Source organism: Protomyctophum parallelum, assembly GCF_964188405.1.
Source record: "Protomyctophum parallelum genome assembly, chromosome: 16".
Classification (NCBI taxonomy): Eukaryota; Metazoa; Chordata; class Actinopteri; order Myctophiformes; family Myctophidae; genus Protomyctophum; species Protomyctophum parallelum.
In genome coordinates this window covers 12965299-12982859 of record NC_139711.1, presented here as the reverse complement: position 1 = coordinate 12982859, position 17561 = coordinate 12965299, and the positions used below count along the sequence as shown (strand labels likewise).

The 17561-nt window shown below is 43.9% G+C and overlaps 1 protein-coding gene across 2 annotated transcripts; it reads left to right on the top strand.

The window, feature by feature from the left end:
* The first annotated feature begins 257 nt into the window (after positions 1-257).
* eda (ectodysplasin A) lies at positions 258-17561 on the top strand. Of its 2 annotated transcripts, none has more exons than XM_083785895.1 (8): positions 258-843; positions 9566-9662; positions 12130-12168; positions 12467-12643; positions 13245-13270; positions 13407-13458; positions 15020-15150; positions 15680-17561. In XM_083785895.1, exons 1-8 carry the CDS (start codon positions 418-420, stop codon positions 15938-15940), a joined length of 1209 nt encoding a protein of 402 aa, XP_083642021.1. In that variant the 5' UTR covers positions 258-417; the 3' UTR covers positions 15941-17561. The 2 variants fall into 2 exon arrangements, with proteins under 2 accessions (XP_083642021.1, XP_083642020.1); XM_083785894.1 differs by having other exon boundaries at positions 9560-9662.

The window sequence follows — 17561 nt, the reverse complement described above, 5'->3', positions numbered from 1 at the left end:
TACTAGAAAACCTGTGAATGGTCTGTCTGTCTACCAGAAGCTTTTTTTTGCAAAAACGAATTTGTCCAGTAGGTGTCGCTAAAACACTGACTAACATAGAGGCAAACCCCGCATAGACATTTATCTATGGAGAACCTATGCCCTGGATTGTCTGGGTCGTAATTGACCCGAACCAATCACAGTGTTCGTAGGCGGGTCTCCATTGTTACTACAGATACACGAACGAGTTTGCACCACCACCACCGACCTGACTGCAGGGCTGCACCTATCTATGAGCTCCTATGTAGGCGCCGTCCGGATCTTTCATAAGCTTTTCATGAAGACCCGCTCGCACGAAGACAACACAAACGACCCGATTATGCCGAGATAATAATAAATCAATAAAAGTACTTGTACTTTTGCTCTCTACACCCGATAATGGCATGCGATGGTTCTCCCAGGCAGGACTTAGCGGATGAAGTGATGCCCAGACCCCCTCCGTGCACATGCAGCAACAGTAAGTGCATGAAGAGCAGGAGTTCAACAGCCGGCACCACCACCACCACCACCAGCAGCAGCAGCAGTATCACCACCAGCACCACGAGTCTGATCTTCTTGGGATTATTCATGCTGTCGCTCTCGTTGCACGCCGTCACGCTAGTCTGCTATTTGGATCTGCGGTCCGAGGTGAAAAGGGAAATATTCCACCAGAAAAGGGACTCGGCGATGTTGACACTGGCCGGAGCGGAGCTGGTGGCCGAGCCGGCGTTGAGCGACTCAACGTCCAGCGGCGGCGGCAGCAGCAGCAGCGGAGGAGGAGGAGGAGGAGGAGGAAGAGGAGAGGGACACGGACACGGAGGAGAGGTAAACATCTTCCCCATCCCACAACCCGAGATTTAAGAAGCCCCCCAGTGGGCATTTCGACATTGTTTCCATTCCGATCAATGCGGAGACGAGACATGTTTCGTGTTGATTCACCTCTGCTCACTTCTCCTGTTCCATAATGCGGGTGTCAGGTTGTGTAGTGTGTTCTGTTATGGCATGTTTTTCTGGGCAGAGTGTCTTACAGTAGCTTGTCCAAATAATGATTCCCTTTCCCCCTCCTTCCTTCCGCACACCGCACAGTTCAGGTGCTGCTGCTTGCGGATCAGTTTCCATGTCAAGATTGCCTCAAACATATTTTGCGAATAAGTAATGCTCTCCGCGCGTTGCGTGTGATTCAGACTTATTACAGCAAGGAGGAGGGTTGGATAGAATAAACCCTAGAATAAATGCTGCTGTCAGCTGGCCAAAGCTGTGTCGGCCTGTGTGTCTGCCTCTGATACTGTACTGTGTAGGACAGTGTGATCAAACTTTTGAATTTCAAACTGATATGCACAACAGGCAACAAAGCATATTTTAATCTGGAACCCCAATTTACACTGTATTTGCCTGTAATTTACACACAGACATTTGCGTTAATTTAACTGAGTGTACAAATGGACTATAATTATATGGACTATAATTACAATGTAATTTACGCCAACTAAAATCACCTGCGTTCATTGACCTGAGAGTGTACAAATGGACCCCTTAAGAGTCCATTTGGTTCCATTTGTACACTCGAGTTACAGACCCGTAAAGGTCCAATTCGACCCCTGGTGGTCCCCGGGCCTGATGTTGACAACCAGTGGGGAGTAGTAACTGTAGTACCAGCCAACTGAGCCAAGGGGTCAACTCTTAAAAGTTGAAGAGTTTAAAATGTTCAACTCTTAAAATTCTTGCCAGAAAACAGTGTGTAGTCTATGGTCTGAAAAATGGGTTAAGGCCTACTAATGACAAGTTAGTTAATAAGACCGATTGTATCCCCAAAAAAAGGATAAAAGATGTCTTGTCCTAGTTGCTCCAAACCACACAGATCACTGTGTGATCCACATAGAACATGGATTATGATCCTCATACAGTATCTTATTCACACAGATGGGGTCAGTCGGTGTATGTGATGGAGCAGGTGGAGGAGGGAGGGGGAGAATGTACTTAATTACCAGCAGGTGCAGCGCCCGGGGGCTAATGTGAATTCATCAGGGCTGGATGCCGGGCACTTGGTAACATTACTTGGGCCACGGCCAGATTCATCTAACATACATGTGTTTTCTTTTCTGGCCCTGGACTGGACATGTTTATTCTGCTTTACTCGTCTGCGCCTCAGGTTAACTGTTAACCCCTCCAATTGAATTACTTAAAAAAGCAATCCTTTGCATTACCTGCTCCTTTTTAGCTCGTATGTAATCTGTGGCGAAACCATTGATTAGGCCAATATATCTATTCGGAGCGCGTAACTGAATTCATAATTTTAGTGCTTCTATTGAATGGCAAGCACCTTTTGAGGGGTTAAAATAATTCAGGCTACAGTCAAGTCGTCTTTAGATAACTCAGACACTGTAGCATCTTTGGCAAAGCAACCAAAGATGCTGACGATCAAATCCCAGATCCAAGTTCTGCATCATTTTCCTGTCATAAGGAGGCAGGCAACCCGAGGGCCCTATTCATTTAGGCCTTTTCATTTAGGCCCCACAATGTCCTTTGCTAAGCTTATTTTAGATAGTGGTGGTTTTCCCGGTTGAACCCGATTGAGATGGGTTTGGTATTCAGCCCAGATGGAGATGCTTCATGAGGTGAAAGACTGTGGCCCAGCTGTAAATATTTAACAGCGCTGTGATGCTGTCCTACCCAGATGTCTGCATTAAACAACTCTGATTACACATCCCACAGTTTACATAGTTGGAGAAACAGGAGCATGTGGCATTTGGACGTAGAGGCCGCACTTGTTAGCTTTTGAGACATTTACTTTGAAGATTTTTTTTTATAGGCCTAAACATTGTTTATTGGATTTTTCACACAAGTCGACATCAAAGGCACGTCAGATGCATCAATGAGATTCAATGTGATACGCAGGTATACAATCAAGAATAATTGAATACGAAAAGTCTGCATAGAAAAACAAAGACTAATCCCAAAAGGAAAAAAACAAACATAAAGCAACAACAAACAAACAAGCATCCACACGACATGCTACACATACCACAATCTAAATATATTATGAGACGTTACAATGTATAGCTGGTTGATCAGTGTAATCTCAAACAAACATTCCAAGTTCTGGTTAAACTAAAATAAATCTTAAGTACAAATAGATTGGAAAGAAAGCTTTCTAAATGTATGTCATGAACTGCTTTTTCATACTGTATTGATTCTCATATGCTACTTCAGAGGGAGAAGGACACCAGCTGTCTCCCTGTCCCATATATGCTGGGAGGGCAGAGTCGGGGTAGAACTCCAATCTGTTTTGCAAGCTCCAGACTCATGAGGAAAGAACAGCCAAAACACTTGTGCAAGGATGGATGAGGCCAAAACACAGGGTGGGTTGGGTGCAGGGCAGGCAACACTCTCGCCCAGTGATTAGAAAATGGGAGTTTCGTTACTTTTCACTGGGTTGGTCGGTGTCCAGCATGGATCAGCCTCGACAACTACTACAGTAACTATGCCCCATAGTTTTCCTCCTAAACAGCTTCAAGTGTTAGAGATGTGAGGCGCAAAGAGTGCATTTGCTCATGAATGAGGTCATGCTGCTTTGTGGGTAAAAGTTTTATAAAGAAGCCAAAAAGGTGGGGCCCTCGGAGAGATGGGGAGAGTAAGCTTCCACAATGGAAAAATATGAATCTGTAATACCTGAAGAATTATGTCTCAAGACATGGCTAAATCCTGACTGAGTAAAACTAAAAATGTACCTATAAGGAAACAATGTTTCTGATAGTTCGAAAGGACGCAAAGCAGTCCATGATTACATCATGTAAATAATGTATTTTTAATGTCAAACTCTTATTCCCTAATCCTAATTTGTCGGTTAGGATTCATGTTTTTCTTTCCGTTTTTGCTTAGCTTTAGACGACAAAATGTAGAAATAACTTATTTAATTGGCTATAGATCATACCTTCTTATGAACAATGTAAGTATTTTGCTTGTTGTTGAAGGACTAGATAAACCTGATCTCAAGCAATTAATGGCTGATAAAACTCCAAGCTCAGGATCTACATTTGCCCCAATACTACAAGTTTCTAAATCATTTCTTAATCCTTGGCGCATACAGGTAGAGTGTGCATACAGGTAGGGTGTGCTTTTAACAGTGTTAGAGAGCTCAGAAGTTGTGAAAGGATGGCAGGGACCGAATAAGGAGTACTTGCTTGTGTTTTTCAACTAAATGCAACATAAATCCTTATGTAAAACAGTTTCAGTAAATTGAATACCCGTTTGCGTGTTAACAAATGTTAATCTCATACTTCTGAAGAGATACAAGTAGCCGTAGAATTTCAAGGTGGCATATTTTTGTCTGATCCGAGTCGAGTTTAAGTAAAAAAAAAAAAAAGTTGCCAAAATGAATACCTCTTCATCTTGCCAGAGAATGCAGAGTTAACTTAAGGCATGATTTGTGACGAGACAGGCAAAGGTAGCAAAGTGTTTTTCCTGCTCAAACTGGCATTTCAGCACTCCTCCAACTGCCAGAGAGGGAACAGGAGAAGGCAGGATTTGTGGCAAACCAAGATAAGGTGGAAGTGTTCTGGAGCCTAAACTGGCACTTGAAGCATTTCCAGATCTGCTTTTAGTGTAACAGAGAATGGACATTACATAAGAAAGTGTATGGTAGGTCACACTGACCTCCAAATCCAGTCACGCCTTCGTAGGCAATTGAAAGTATGCCCATGTGACCACCTGGATTCAAACCAAACCTCTACTTGCTCAGGGGAAGAGAGATGCTAGGCTCCTGGGCTACAGGCAGGGCTACTCTGCTATATCCCCCACCCCCCTCCCCCTTGACCTCCACCCAACCCTACCGGGAAACCCAATCCGGAATGGATGAGTCCCCAATGTGACCACCTGAATTTGAACCCGGGTTTCCTGCCTAGTGAGAAACCAAACAAAGGGGATTCCCCCCCTTGGCCAAAGGGAGACATTAGGCTTTGATATTCAGGCAGGGATACTCTGCCACACCACGCCTTCAAGTGATTTGTAAAGTACAAATGAAATGGATTGGAGGATTAGTCTAATTAGATTGTCAACCCGGACTTGAAAAAGACTGAACCCTTTTAGTAGGATATTGATCCACGCACATCTTAACACGATGTGAAAATATCAAGTCGATGACACATCTCTGTCTTTGATCCATTGTATCTGTTTTGAGACTAATGATTTAAAGATGTTGGCAATGTAATCACAGTTCTTCAATAATATGCTTGTCAACAGGATAAAACTAGTAGAAACTCAGACAATCTGAAAATCAGTTGTCATGCCCTACTTAAACAGTGTTTTGCCTCCCAAATTTAACACAGTTAACATACTCACACATAATCGAAAATTAAGATGCTGTATTTCCATTTTTTTTTTTTTTATCAACACAGGTAGTGAAAGGTCACATTTCTAATATTTAAAACAGAAACCTATTACAGTCTACAGCATATAGATCTGTGGCCTGCTCACATGTATAATTAAATATGTTTCCTTGGATTGCCTGTAAATTTGCTATGGCTCCGTTGTTATGGCTGAGTGTATTTAAATCTGTATGGTTTAGCAAAGTGTGTCATTTGATATAACTGCCAGCTAGCAGGATCTTACCCACCACATAGATGACGTCTTAAGTTACCGTTTAGGATCTATCCAGTGCTCTGCTTTGAGAGATTGTGATGGATGCAGCATAATTATGCATACATAAGCATTAGGGCTGTCTCCTCGATAGTCAATCGCTAATCAATTGGTTTGGCCTTCGTCAGACCAAGGCTTTATTAGTTGATTTAGTAGTTGTTGGTTTTTCTGTTTACAAGAGACATGCATGTCTCTTGTAAACGCTACAACACATCTACTGTAGGCCTGATCCTTTCGTTCTGCCAGTCTATAACGTTAACTAACCAGTAGTCAACTGTCATTGTGAAATTCAGTTCTCAACGTCACCAACATGAAATGGCTGCTCTGCATGATTGTATGCAGTGAACATTTTTTCATTTGTTGATTCAATCAATCAATCAAATCAATTTGTGGACAAATCCCTATGACTGTTAGTCAACTCAGAATGTCTTTAGTGGAGGATAACCCTAATAAGCAGGAGATGCCCGTCTGTATACGTATGCCGAGAAGAATGCCTTAGAAATAAGCCTGCGAATGGTGGTAGGTCATGGGTTTAAGTCTACAGGCCCTCTGGGGGAAATCTGGGCTGTGGAAGAGAACAAACAACACTTTCCCCTTCAACAGCCGCAGTTAATGTGCCCTTGAGCAAGGCAATAAAGCCCAGCTGTCTGTCCAATGGAGCTATGAGATTCCCAGCACCAAAAGACTGCGGTTGCGTTGCACTGGTCAGGTTCCAGGTGTGAACGCGAGCCTTCCCTGCTGGAAAAAAACCCAGCAAGTGTCTTTCTTAACGCAGGGTAAATACATTTTAATAAAAAAAAACTTGTTTTAGAAGAATGATTAGCTGCCTTTAGTTCAGACACTGTCGATTACTTAAGCTTAAGCGTTTTCTCATAACCAGTATATGAAATAATCTCTCCTCTGATGTTTGCCTTCAAAGTCTCACAAAGAACAGATGCTGAAACATCTGGAGTCTAGTTAACAGCTATTAAAAAGAGTCAAGTTTGATGGGACATAACGTCCTCGGCAGCCTACATGCGCTGGGGGGCGCCAGGGTGTGCTGTCAACCCCATCAACATCTGAGTTAATTGTGACCAGGGCATGATCAGATATAACAACAGTATCGTATGAACACACACGCACGGAACGCGCCCCGTTCCTATCAGGAGTTGATCGATGATGTTGAAGGTGTGATTGGAGCCAAAGGCAGATGAGTTAAAAGCACCACAGAGACTGAATCATCTTGGCGGACCAAGTGCAAAACCGGGTCAAAGACGAACTTGCACACCCTGGCAATATATATATATATATATATATATATATATAATTTCTTTATTTGATAAGTGATAATCCCCCCCACCCCCCATTTGTTGGACAAACCGTGCGAGCGCAAAATTGCACATCCCCGGAGTCAGTGAAATTTAGTCATATCCTCGGAGCAACGGGGAAGCATGTCCTCGGCGCGCAGCAGCACCCCCCACACACTTTGAAGATTTAAAGGGCCTCTAATTAATAGTTTTTTTTCCCCTCTCCCGTGCTGAACAATGAAAGGTTTACTCAATAGTTGGCACTTGGCATACATACCAACACATTGTCATCCTGATTTACTGTAACTCCGCATGTCTTTGAAGGGTATAGGAGCTGTAAATACTATAATGGCATGAAATGAAGCAAACAATACCACACGGTTCCAAAGGCAGTCTTATAATAGGAGCGGGAGAAAAAAGAAACTCCTGTGAACTTTGACTTTTTCCCCCCCGTCTGTATATAGCTTCCATGTAATGTTTATTAAGGCACCAAACAACGTACTAGCTTGGTAGTAGCCTAGCAGATTGTTTGTTTGTTTTGTGTTTTTTTTTGATGGAGCTTAATCTCGGGGCCCCGAAAATTGGCCGTTGGAAATCGTGTTTGGCTGTCAGAACAGACGAAAGTGTGATGCCATATGCTCGAACATACACCCAGAACCCTTTGAGGGGTAAAAAGCCCCCCTATATGCCAACAGCTGGAGTGAAGATGTGGAGACAGACACCTGCACACCAAATGAACAGCGAACGTCGCTGCTCGCAGGGAACATCTGGAGGCCTGTGTGTGCCGATAAACCGTTCCAACACATAGCTCTGCATCAGGATGGAATTCCCGTGCTTATAAGGTCAGACATGGTTGGCGGCTGGTCAGGGATGTGGACTTTAACTACTTTCAGCTTGCCTGACACAGCCCTGGCGGGGGTGAGGCTGGGTGTCTGTGTGTGTGTGTGTGTGTGTGTGTGTGTGTGTGTGAGCGTGCGTGCGTGCGTGCGTGCGTGCGTGCGTGCGTGCGTGCGTGCGTGCGTGTGTGCGCGTGCGTGCGCGTGCGTGCGTGCGTGTGTGTGTGTGTGTGTGTGTGGGGGGGGTGTTCGACATGATACAGCTCATCCCTCTCTGGGGGGGTTCCACATCTGAGTTGAGGTATAGACAAGACCCGAAACATAACTTTTCCTGTCTGTCTTCCTATGGGTCTTTCAGTGGCTGGAGCGTAAAACCACACAAAGAGACAGCGAGGGGTCACCCCGTATTCAGTAGACTGATCTGTTCATTGTTGCCATTGAGGTTAAACTACTATGTTTATTTGCCTGTCACAGATGGAGAGACGAGGGCCTCGTCGTTTCGGGGGATCAAATTGGGTTTGCACCAAAATTGGAATAAAGAGGTGAAAGTGTCCGTCAGCAAGCCTGCCTAGCCTGCTGTTCCGTGATTCATTGGCGAGCAATAGGATTAAATGATACATCATTATTCATCATTATTTGATTCAGGCTTTCGGTGCCGCACGTGTCAATGCTCCGGAGATGTCAGTTACACAAACTCTGAGCAGATGTCCAGTACAATAACAGTTATGGGCCTATTTGTCCTCAGCCATTGACAGCCTTTATGTCTACACTTCTTGCCATCACTCACCCTGACACTCCAAAGTGCGACCGAGAGTGATCTCCTAAGATTGCGAGGCTCGACGAAAAGGCGGCTGGGTGGTCTTGTTGTGTACCAGCGTAGAGCTTCTTTTGTCTTTTTAGTCTCGTTCTGGGAGCTCTCCCAAAGATGTGATCACACACTGGCTCTCTAACAGCATGTGACTTTGAACAATAGGATAGGTTTTTTGGGGGGGGAACGTCGAGTTTTGCGGCGAAAACGTTTAACTGTCGGAGTTGGTCGCGTTTGCATAAGTGTCGGGCGGTTACAGTGGGGTCAGGGCGTCCCGCGGAGTTCATGTGAATGTAAGTCGACCAGAGCCAGTCACATAAGAACACAGGCATGCGGTTTGTCCTGCCACTCACACCCCCATGGGAACACACCCCCCTGCTGTAGCATAGCCCTTCCTGTTCTTAGAGATGAGCTCAGACCAGCTCCATCAGATCCTTTCTTCACCTCCATTTATTAGCTTATTCATGCCACTTCTGAATAGGGTTGGAACCAGGTGCCACATGAATGGGGTATTACTCTCAGATTAACCACAATTCATGTCCTCCTTTTGTATAAAAAGGTGAATTTTAGAGCAGTCGTGCCCAGGTCTGTGTCTCAAGCGGCAGAGACACAGACAAAAGTGACTTGGGTTACAGGATAGGTTACAGCACCATTGGGACAGACAATGGCTTGGCCCCGAATGAGTATGTTTGGTTGGCACTGTCTCGCAGCTTTTCAAAAGGCCCAAGTTGTCTCTGTGTAAACATTATACCCCAAGAATAGAGAGAACACTTGTAATGTGGCTCTCACTCCTCAAAATATCCTATCACGTTTTTCTTTTTGTTACATACAATCATTAATCCGCTTAAGCTTTCTCCAGAATACTATTCACATTTAGACATTTCGGCTCCGCTAAATCTCTCTGTCTTGGACTTTTGTGCAAAAAAAAAAAAAAGTTTCCATCCTCACTCGTGTTTATTTTTGTTGTCTTCTTTCAGCAGGAGAAGTTACTACACCGGCATAGTGACTTCCACGCCACAGAAGACAGCCGAGGAATAACTCAGCGATCAAAACGGAGCCCAGGCAAACAATCAGACTCTGGTATGGACTTTTTTTTGTTTTGTTCTTTTTTCATTTCTTTTTTATGGTTCAACCACTTTTTCATCACTTTCATCCTTCTTCCTTTGGTTGTGAGACCGTGGTTACCTTGGCCCCCATGTCCCCACAGTAAACCTCCCGTCCACTTCTGTGAAGCTCCAATGACTAAATTCAAGACAGGGGACAGACTTCCAACGTTCCAACGCTCTTTTCTGTGTCCAATCAGTCAATATGGAGCTTCAATACCACAGACCTTGCATTGACGTCAACACATCATATATTATACCATACATAATGTATGTAGCTTATATTTTAAGAACCATAGTGTGCCTATTCCGTAGCAGATCTACAAGCCGACGAGGAGTCACAAACGTGATGCCTTGTGAGCTTGTAGATCTGCTATTCTTTGCGAGAGACATTTGGTTTAGAGGAAAACAGGCCTAATACAGAGCCCTGGGGGACTCCAGTCAACAAAGTACAGGGTTTAGTGGTTAAATACATCGACCATACATTTCTGGAGAATAACAAACGTCTCTGCTGGACACATGTGGACACACACATGTACTGTAAATTATGTTTATTTAGATCCAATTAACAGTGGATCCATCCAGCAATAACACTTGATCCGTGACTTCTCTTACCATTGTTTGTTTGGGGCGATTTGCTCTAATCCAAAAAGCTGTCTTATGGTGGATTTAAGGCTCTTAAATTTTTTGTGCAAACAGATTGTTAATGGTTTCTCACTTTTTTGTGGAATTGATTTTTTACTACTCGGTGCTTACTTAACAAAGCAGCTCCACCGCATAATGTTGCTCGGTTTATAGAGCAAAGGATTTAATGGAATGGCATTGATTATTACTTGGATAGCTAACAAGGCAAACAGAGTTTGGGAGACTTTTCACCAATTTGAAACAGACAGCGAGGCCCGTGTTGATTTCTTACTCTCAAAATAATATCAATTCCCTGAAATATCTTTTGAATCGAAGTTAGCCCGGTATAGACTCGGAACTTGGAACCGGCGGTGTTGTCACTCTGGCCCGCGACCGTCGGAAGATAAAGACACAAATTTATCATTTCTTTTAGTGGAACACGCAGTGGTTTCAGGGGGAACCAGGTGGCCATTTAAAAAAGAAAAGCGCTGACGGGCTATCAACTCGGAGGCAGAGAGGCTTTGATGGCTTTCATTAATTTTCATTGATTTGATTTATCACAATCAATAGCCCAAAACAGAAAACCATATGGCCAATATGCTCAAACTTTCTTGTAGCTTTTGTTTAGAATGTGAGCTATGCAAATAAAACAGCAAGGCTTTTGAAGTCCCATGTCTGAGTGCAACAAGTGCAGCATGATCACAAGGCATTCCAGCGTCTGTGGCGTGACACTGAATACTTGGGGGGAAGTTTAGTGATTGTGTTTAAATTAGAAGAAAAAACTCACCTTTGAGACTTTCTACATAAATCAGTAAAGTCCCGAGCCCTCTAAACACTAATCATTACCAGGTCTCTCCTCTCTGCTCACAGCATACAGACAAAGGCTTTTGTAATCTCAGCCTTAGATCTGTGTGTGTGTGGTGTGTGTGTGTGTGTGTGTGTGTGTGTGTGTGTGTGTGTGTGTGTGTGTGTGTGTGTGTGTATCACACGCGCGTATGTATGCACACGTGCGTGCGTGCACAAGTGTACACACGTGCATGCACAAGTGTACACACGTGCGTGCATTCTCGGCACTCCTAACGGGCACCAGATTCCAGATAGGGCTGCTCGTTAAGAGAAATCCATGCGGATGCATACACTCATTTACCCAGAGGAGAAACGCCAGCCATATGTTTGAGGGTCTCAAACTGTGAGGTTTTAAGGTTAAATGGCCTTTGTAGTTGTAATGACATGGTAAACACAAGAACAGCGAGACGGCTTTTTGAAAAGGATTCCTTCAGCTGCGCACACAGCCCTGCACACGCACAGATGCACACACAAGTGCATTCTGTCTTTTCAAGGCACTGACAGAGATGCCCTCACCGAAACACATGCAGTCACTCACTCGCGCACGCATATGCACGCACGCGCTCGCGCAGCTGTAAAAGTAACACACACTCAAGCAGACATGCGCACACACCGCCGTGTACACACACTTTCATCTGCATTCCCCATCTGGGCCTAATTCAAAGAAAAGGATTTTGGCAGGATGAAGTATCTCTCTAATGATCTTCTCCAGTTCCACTGCCTGTGAATGCTTAAGGCACTTGTTCATACAGAGGAGGTGAAACCACACTTACAAATTACTACACTAGAAGATACCACAGACTGACATACCTCCACTCAATTGCTCATTGCAAGCACATCTGAATCTGTTATTGTAGCCTGTTTAGTGTACCTACACGCAACGAGCTGGATACACTAGACGTTATCTGAGATGATAATTGTTCAGGAGACCATTTCAAACCTTAATCACTTTGTTTTTGTTCGTTTTCTTTCAGAATCAACGGGAAAGGAGAGAAGGAAAGGCAAGAATAAAGGTAATATGAAGTCCAGCCTGAATTTCTTCTACACCGTTGCCATTGATTAGGTCTCCCGCTGCTGCCTGCCTGCTCAGCGGCAACACACCGCCAATGTCATCCAATATCGCAATCCAATAACCGTCTTGGCTCACAGTGAATGATAAGCATCCAGTTTCCTGTGTTTCTTCTATCCTCCGGGAAACCCCAAGCGAACCAAACTGAGCCCTTATAACCTCCCCTCTTGGCCTTTTTTGAAGATTTGTACAATTCTTTGACTGACTGACTCTTTTGTTATTTTCTTTCTCAACCTTCCCAGGTGGCCGGAAAAGGCCGGGTGCGCAGGGTCCCCCAGGCCCGCCAGGCCCCCCGGGGCCCCAGGGGCCACCGGGCATCCCGGGGATCCCTGGCATTCCAGGCAGCAACGCTGTGGGGCCAGCAGGACCTCCCGGACCCCCTGGGCCTCAAGGGCCCCAAGGCCTCCAAGGTGTTCCAGGTATATACGTTTTCTCTTGTGTCATTTGTGTGGTGTGTGCCATACCGTAGTTCAATTGTTCAAAGATAATTTGAACCGCCAAAAAAATAGAAACTTATAAGCTCACAGTGCATGTGACACGCTGTCGCTAGTTTGTAACTTCGCAATTTGTGCGACAAAGTATAAAACAGGGCTTACGTGTTGCTAGTTTTGAAATTCACGCTACTACATTCGCCCAGTTTAATAATCAGATGACGCTCCTCACTTGCTGGAGGCAGTCACCATAACAAGTCACAGTACTCGGTGAATAATCCACTGACTGAGAGAGGTTTGGACTTGGTTTTAGAAACAGTCAGAGATTTCAGCACGCAATCTTGCACAAGAAAAAGTCTTCCCCTTCCCACACTACAAGAGGGGTCAAACTGCCAGAATCAATGAACTCATTGTCATCGCATTAAGTGATTTCGGTGCAAGATGTCAAACATTGTGTGGGAATGCAGTGATCAGGGCTTTATACTATGTCACTGGCTGTTTTGTTTCAACTGTCATCTCTTCCTTTTTCTGTTGTTGGCTACGATATGACGATCTCTCTCTCTCTCTCTCTCTCTCCCTCTCTTCTTAGGGGTTGTCAAAACAAAGGAATTCCAGGTATAGTACGTCATATCTTTAAACACAAACTGTATCCCATGTGGAATGTCCCTAATTGAATGGAATTGTGATCATTTATTACTCATCATTGTTTCATCACCGATTGTGTTTGATCTTATTTATTGTTTTTTCACAGCCCGCAGTGGTTCATTTACAAGGACAGGAAACCACCATCCAAGTAAGGGAAGGTAAGGACAGAATATATATGTTAAATTCATTAATGTAATCTCTGTTTATCTTTTTATATGTTCGGCTACTGTTAGCATATATGCCCGGCTCTTTATTAAAAGACCACTTCACCCATTTTCAGCCTATCTTTGTATACTTGGTCTGCACTACTAATGCTCATTATAAGATGGCACCATTTCTGTCTACTCGTTCTGTGTCTCAGAGGAGGGCTGTGGACAGTTCAGAAACCTGTCTACCAGTGACATCGTTGGTAGGCAGGTTAGGTTTGGCTTTTCAATGGCTATTCAGCACGCTAACTTTTCAGGAGTTAGTTAGTTTCTATTACCATTGATGATGTCAAAGGTAGGCAGGTTTCAGCCAGTTCAGTCCAGAGCCCACCAATGAGACAGAGATTGACTAGATGGAAATTGTGCCATCTTAAGCATGAGGTTAGTCCATTGCTCTCCCCAGGCTGGCAGAGCGTAGCACCCAGGATTAATTACACTACTAGACAATTGACACTGGGTGAAAAAAAATGAGTTACAAACATCCTGGGATAAAAAAGGAAATTGTGCCATCTTATAATAAACATTAGTTTGGACCAATTATATGAAGGTTGGAAATTGTGCTCCTTTAAAGTAGGAGTGAAAATGTGCATACTGTAGTTGAACTGTTTAGGGTTAGTATTGTGTAAAAGCTAACTAACTAAGCTAACTTAACACAAATGTGAATGCTTGTCTTTGTTCCATATAAGACGGAAGTTATACTTTTTTCATATCAATCATATCATCAGTGCTATTGAACACCATTTACATCGTTCAAAACTATTGAACCAATGGAAAGTAGTAACAGGTGCTTCGGACAAAACCTCTTAACTCCATTGGACCCTCAAACTGTCTGCTAAAGCAACTAAGTCCACCACCTCTCACAGTCTCATGGAAGTAAATATATAAAGTCACAACACCAACTTAGTTTGATGAGGCAGTATTGCTTTGTTTTTCAGAATGTATGGTTTTCTTCATTTCCTGAAAAATTAACATTTTGGAGTTAGGTGGTTTCTTCCCCACAGCACAGATATGTTAATCTTACTACTATTAAATATTATTTTAGAATGTAACATATCAAACATATTAAGCAATTCCACGATGACTGGGTTAAACTCAACTCTTCAATCTGAATTAATAATAACCGGTAGATTAATAGATGAATCAGTTCAATGGCTAATTGCAGCATTAAAGGTAGCGTTAGTGATATTTTAATAGTTAAAACAGGGGGGGGGGGGGGGGTGTTAAAAGAAAAAATATAATCATTATGTGTTTATTCATTCAAAGGGGTCTCCCATCCCTCCAGCTATTTAGTCAACAGAAAATACATTTTCAGGGGGGTTGCCAATTAAATTTCGTCGGGAGAGAGTACCCATTAATCAGCTCCAATCGTAATAGTGTTCCAGTTCCAATGTTGTGTCATCAGTTCCAATTTTAACAAACACCCTACAGCAATGATGATCACTATCAGAACATAGAACTATCAAAGTGTTCTTTCTTTTAACAGCAGCCTCTCGTTTCCTGTCCTGTCTCCTAGACCTCTCGGAGGGCGTGCTGAGGAACTGGAAGACTGTGTCCATCCACCACCGCGTCTTTAAGATGCACTCTCGCTCCGGAGAGCTGGAGGTGCTTCTTGACGGGGTCTACTTCATATATAGTCAGGTAGAAGTGAGTACGGTCCTGGACCTAACTCTTATATATTACAGCTGTGACTCCCTACCTTTAGAATTCCTAGGACCCCCCCTCCACCCAGTTTGATATGCGTTAGGCCACAGACCCCTGTTTTGATACAATTTGTTATCTCAGGGACCCCATATGTATCCCTTTGGGACCCTCAGAGGTGTTCAGAGCTGAGTGTTGAGACACCAGAGTTTTACAGCCCTCAGTCAGCCATTCTGGCTGTTAAGCTTCTCTTTTTCTTTCTTTGCTTTTTTTTAATGTCTGACCATGAACCGTTATGATGTTTAACATGAGGTATTTAAATCATGAATTAATAAATAACTTAATAAATCTCTGTTTCCCAGCCCCTCTCTTGGCCGAAACTTTAACATTCATAACTCAAACCACTGGGCCACATTCCACCGCACGATCCCTATAAATTTCAAACCGAGCGGTAAAACCATCAATATGAACTTGTCCTATTACCCGTTCACGGGTCTTATTGTATTTTATGTCTTCCTGCCCTCTCGTTCCCCAGGTATACTACCTCAACTTCACTGACATCGCCAGCTACGAGGTGATGGTGGACTCGACGCCGTTCCTGCGCTGCACCTGCAGCATCGAGACGGGCCAGCGCAAGTTCAACACCTGCTACACGGCTGGGGTGAGCCTGCTGCGCGCCGGCCAGCGCATCTCCATACGCATGGTGTACGACGACACCCTCATCAGCATGACCAACCACACCACCTTCCTGGGGAGCGTCCGGCTTGGAGAGGCACCCTCTGCTGGACACCACTGATAACTACGCGTCTTTTGCCAAAAAAAAGAAAAAAAAGAAGACCCACCACACTACAGCGCTGGTTCTCAACGTGGAGGGGCGGGGGGGGGGGGGGGGGTGTCTAGCCCCTACAGTGTCCTTGAGCAGGCACGTGCACACATAAGACACCAAAGGGGGCTTGAGCCCCTGCCCTTTCTACCCGTCTGTAAAACAACTGCCCTCTCCAGACCATGAATGCAGCATTTACTATGGTGGAAGAAAGAAATGCAAATGCCGCTCCTTTCTATGCCATACCCGAAGGCAGCGTTCAGGAGAATTGTTTTTTTTTCCTCCGACCTCTCTTGAACTGGAACGCACCGTTTTGCGCTGAAATCATTTCTTTAGAAATACATGTCGTACGCTGCCTCTCCAGTAGATAAAGAGTGTGGGGTCGTGCCCCAAAAATAGCTGATCCAGAAGCTCTCAATGCGTGGCAACACGACACGTTGTGAGCTTGCAGATCCGCTATTTTCACTAGGTTTGTCCAAAAGTGCCCGTTACGGAATTTCAGCCCCTGCCTCTGTAACACTCTCTGCACGTCCCCGTCCTTGCGGAGTTTCCTGGGGGTAATCCTCAGCTAAATGGACCCTTTATATGTCTGCCACTTCGAGAACGTACACAATGTAACCAAATGGACCCGTAAGGGTCTGTTTGGTTACATTTTGTACGATAAACTGAAATTAAAAAGTGCTCGAAGCAGTGCACGAACAGACTGCTCCCATAGACGTTGCTCGCGAGGGCAGATTCAGTCCAAATGAAGTTTCCCTCCCTCCCTCCTTGTAGCTGTTGCAAGGATTAATAACGATTAGATTTTGTTTAGAAAAGCGACATTCTAGCGAAAACTATTGCTCACGACGTTACGATGCCCTTTGAGACCCTGTTGGGTCTGTGGGGGGGGTTGGGGTTCGCCCTCTCTCGGTTCCGTCTTTTTGGGAGAAAAGAGAACATTTGGAACAAGGACAATAGAAGCTCTTCCCATGATGATGGTTCCGTGAGAAATAACGACAAGCTTTTAACAAGCTCTCATCATTGAAAAGATAAGAGTTCTTATTTATAGCTACGATTGTGTTTCAACACATAGACATCTCCCTTTATATCAAGGAAGGACACTGCGCTGACAGATACTTTTATATTAACGTACCTTAAGTGCTGTCGAATGTTAACCTTGTATCTCCAAAATAAAAACTAAAGAAACATATATTCAGATAATAATAAACATTTGTACCGTCAGATTGTAGAACTTGCCTAGTAGAAAAATTAGCAACGAGAATGAATGGGGTTTCAAGGCTTCCAGGTTCCTGGAAAAATGACTCACGACATATGGAACAAGATTACGTCAACAAATCCGTCAACATTGGAGTTATAAGGTTTTCACATGACAACAGCACTATGTTTTTGCGCACATTTGCACTACAGCATCCCTGCAGAATATCAGAGTGATATGTTTTGTTACAATGCTATTGTTTAGTTACCGTATGAATGAATCCATGTTGAAAAATGATAGTTATGTTTATATGTCAACTGTATATATTGTATATAAAATGGGATATACTTTTGTAAATGGATTTGATTGATGAATTAAAGTGTTTCATTTTCTGTCTGA

Bases quoted from the DNA above. Each gene is read 5' to 3' on its own strand.
- eda (XM_083785894.1), top strand. From the start codon at position 418: ATGGCATGCGATGGTTCTCCCAGGCAGGACTTAGCGGATGAAGTGATG. The intron at 13,459-15,019 runs GTAAGGACAGAA...CCTGTCTCCTAG, and splicing joins CACCATCCAAGTAAGGGAAG to ACCTCTCGGAGGGCGTGCTG. The intron at 15,151-15,679 runs GTGAGTACGGTC...CTCGTTCCCCAG, and splicing joins TCATATATAGTCAGGTAGAA to GTATACTACCTCAACTTCAC.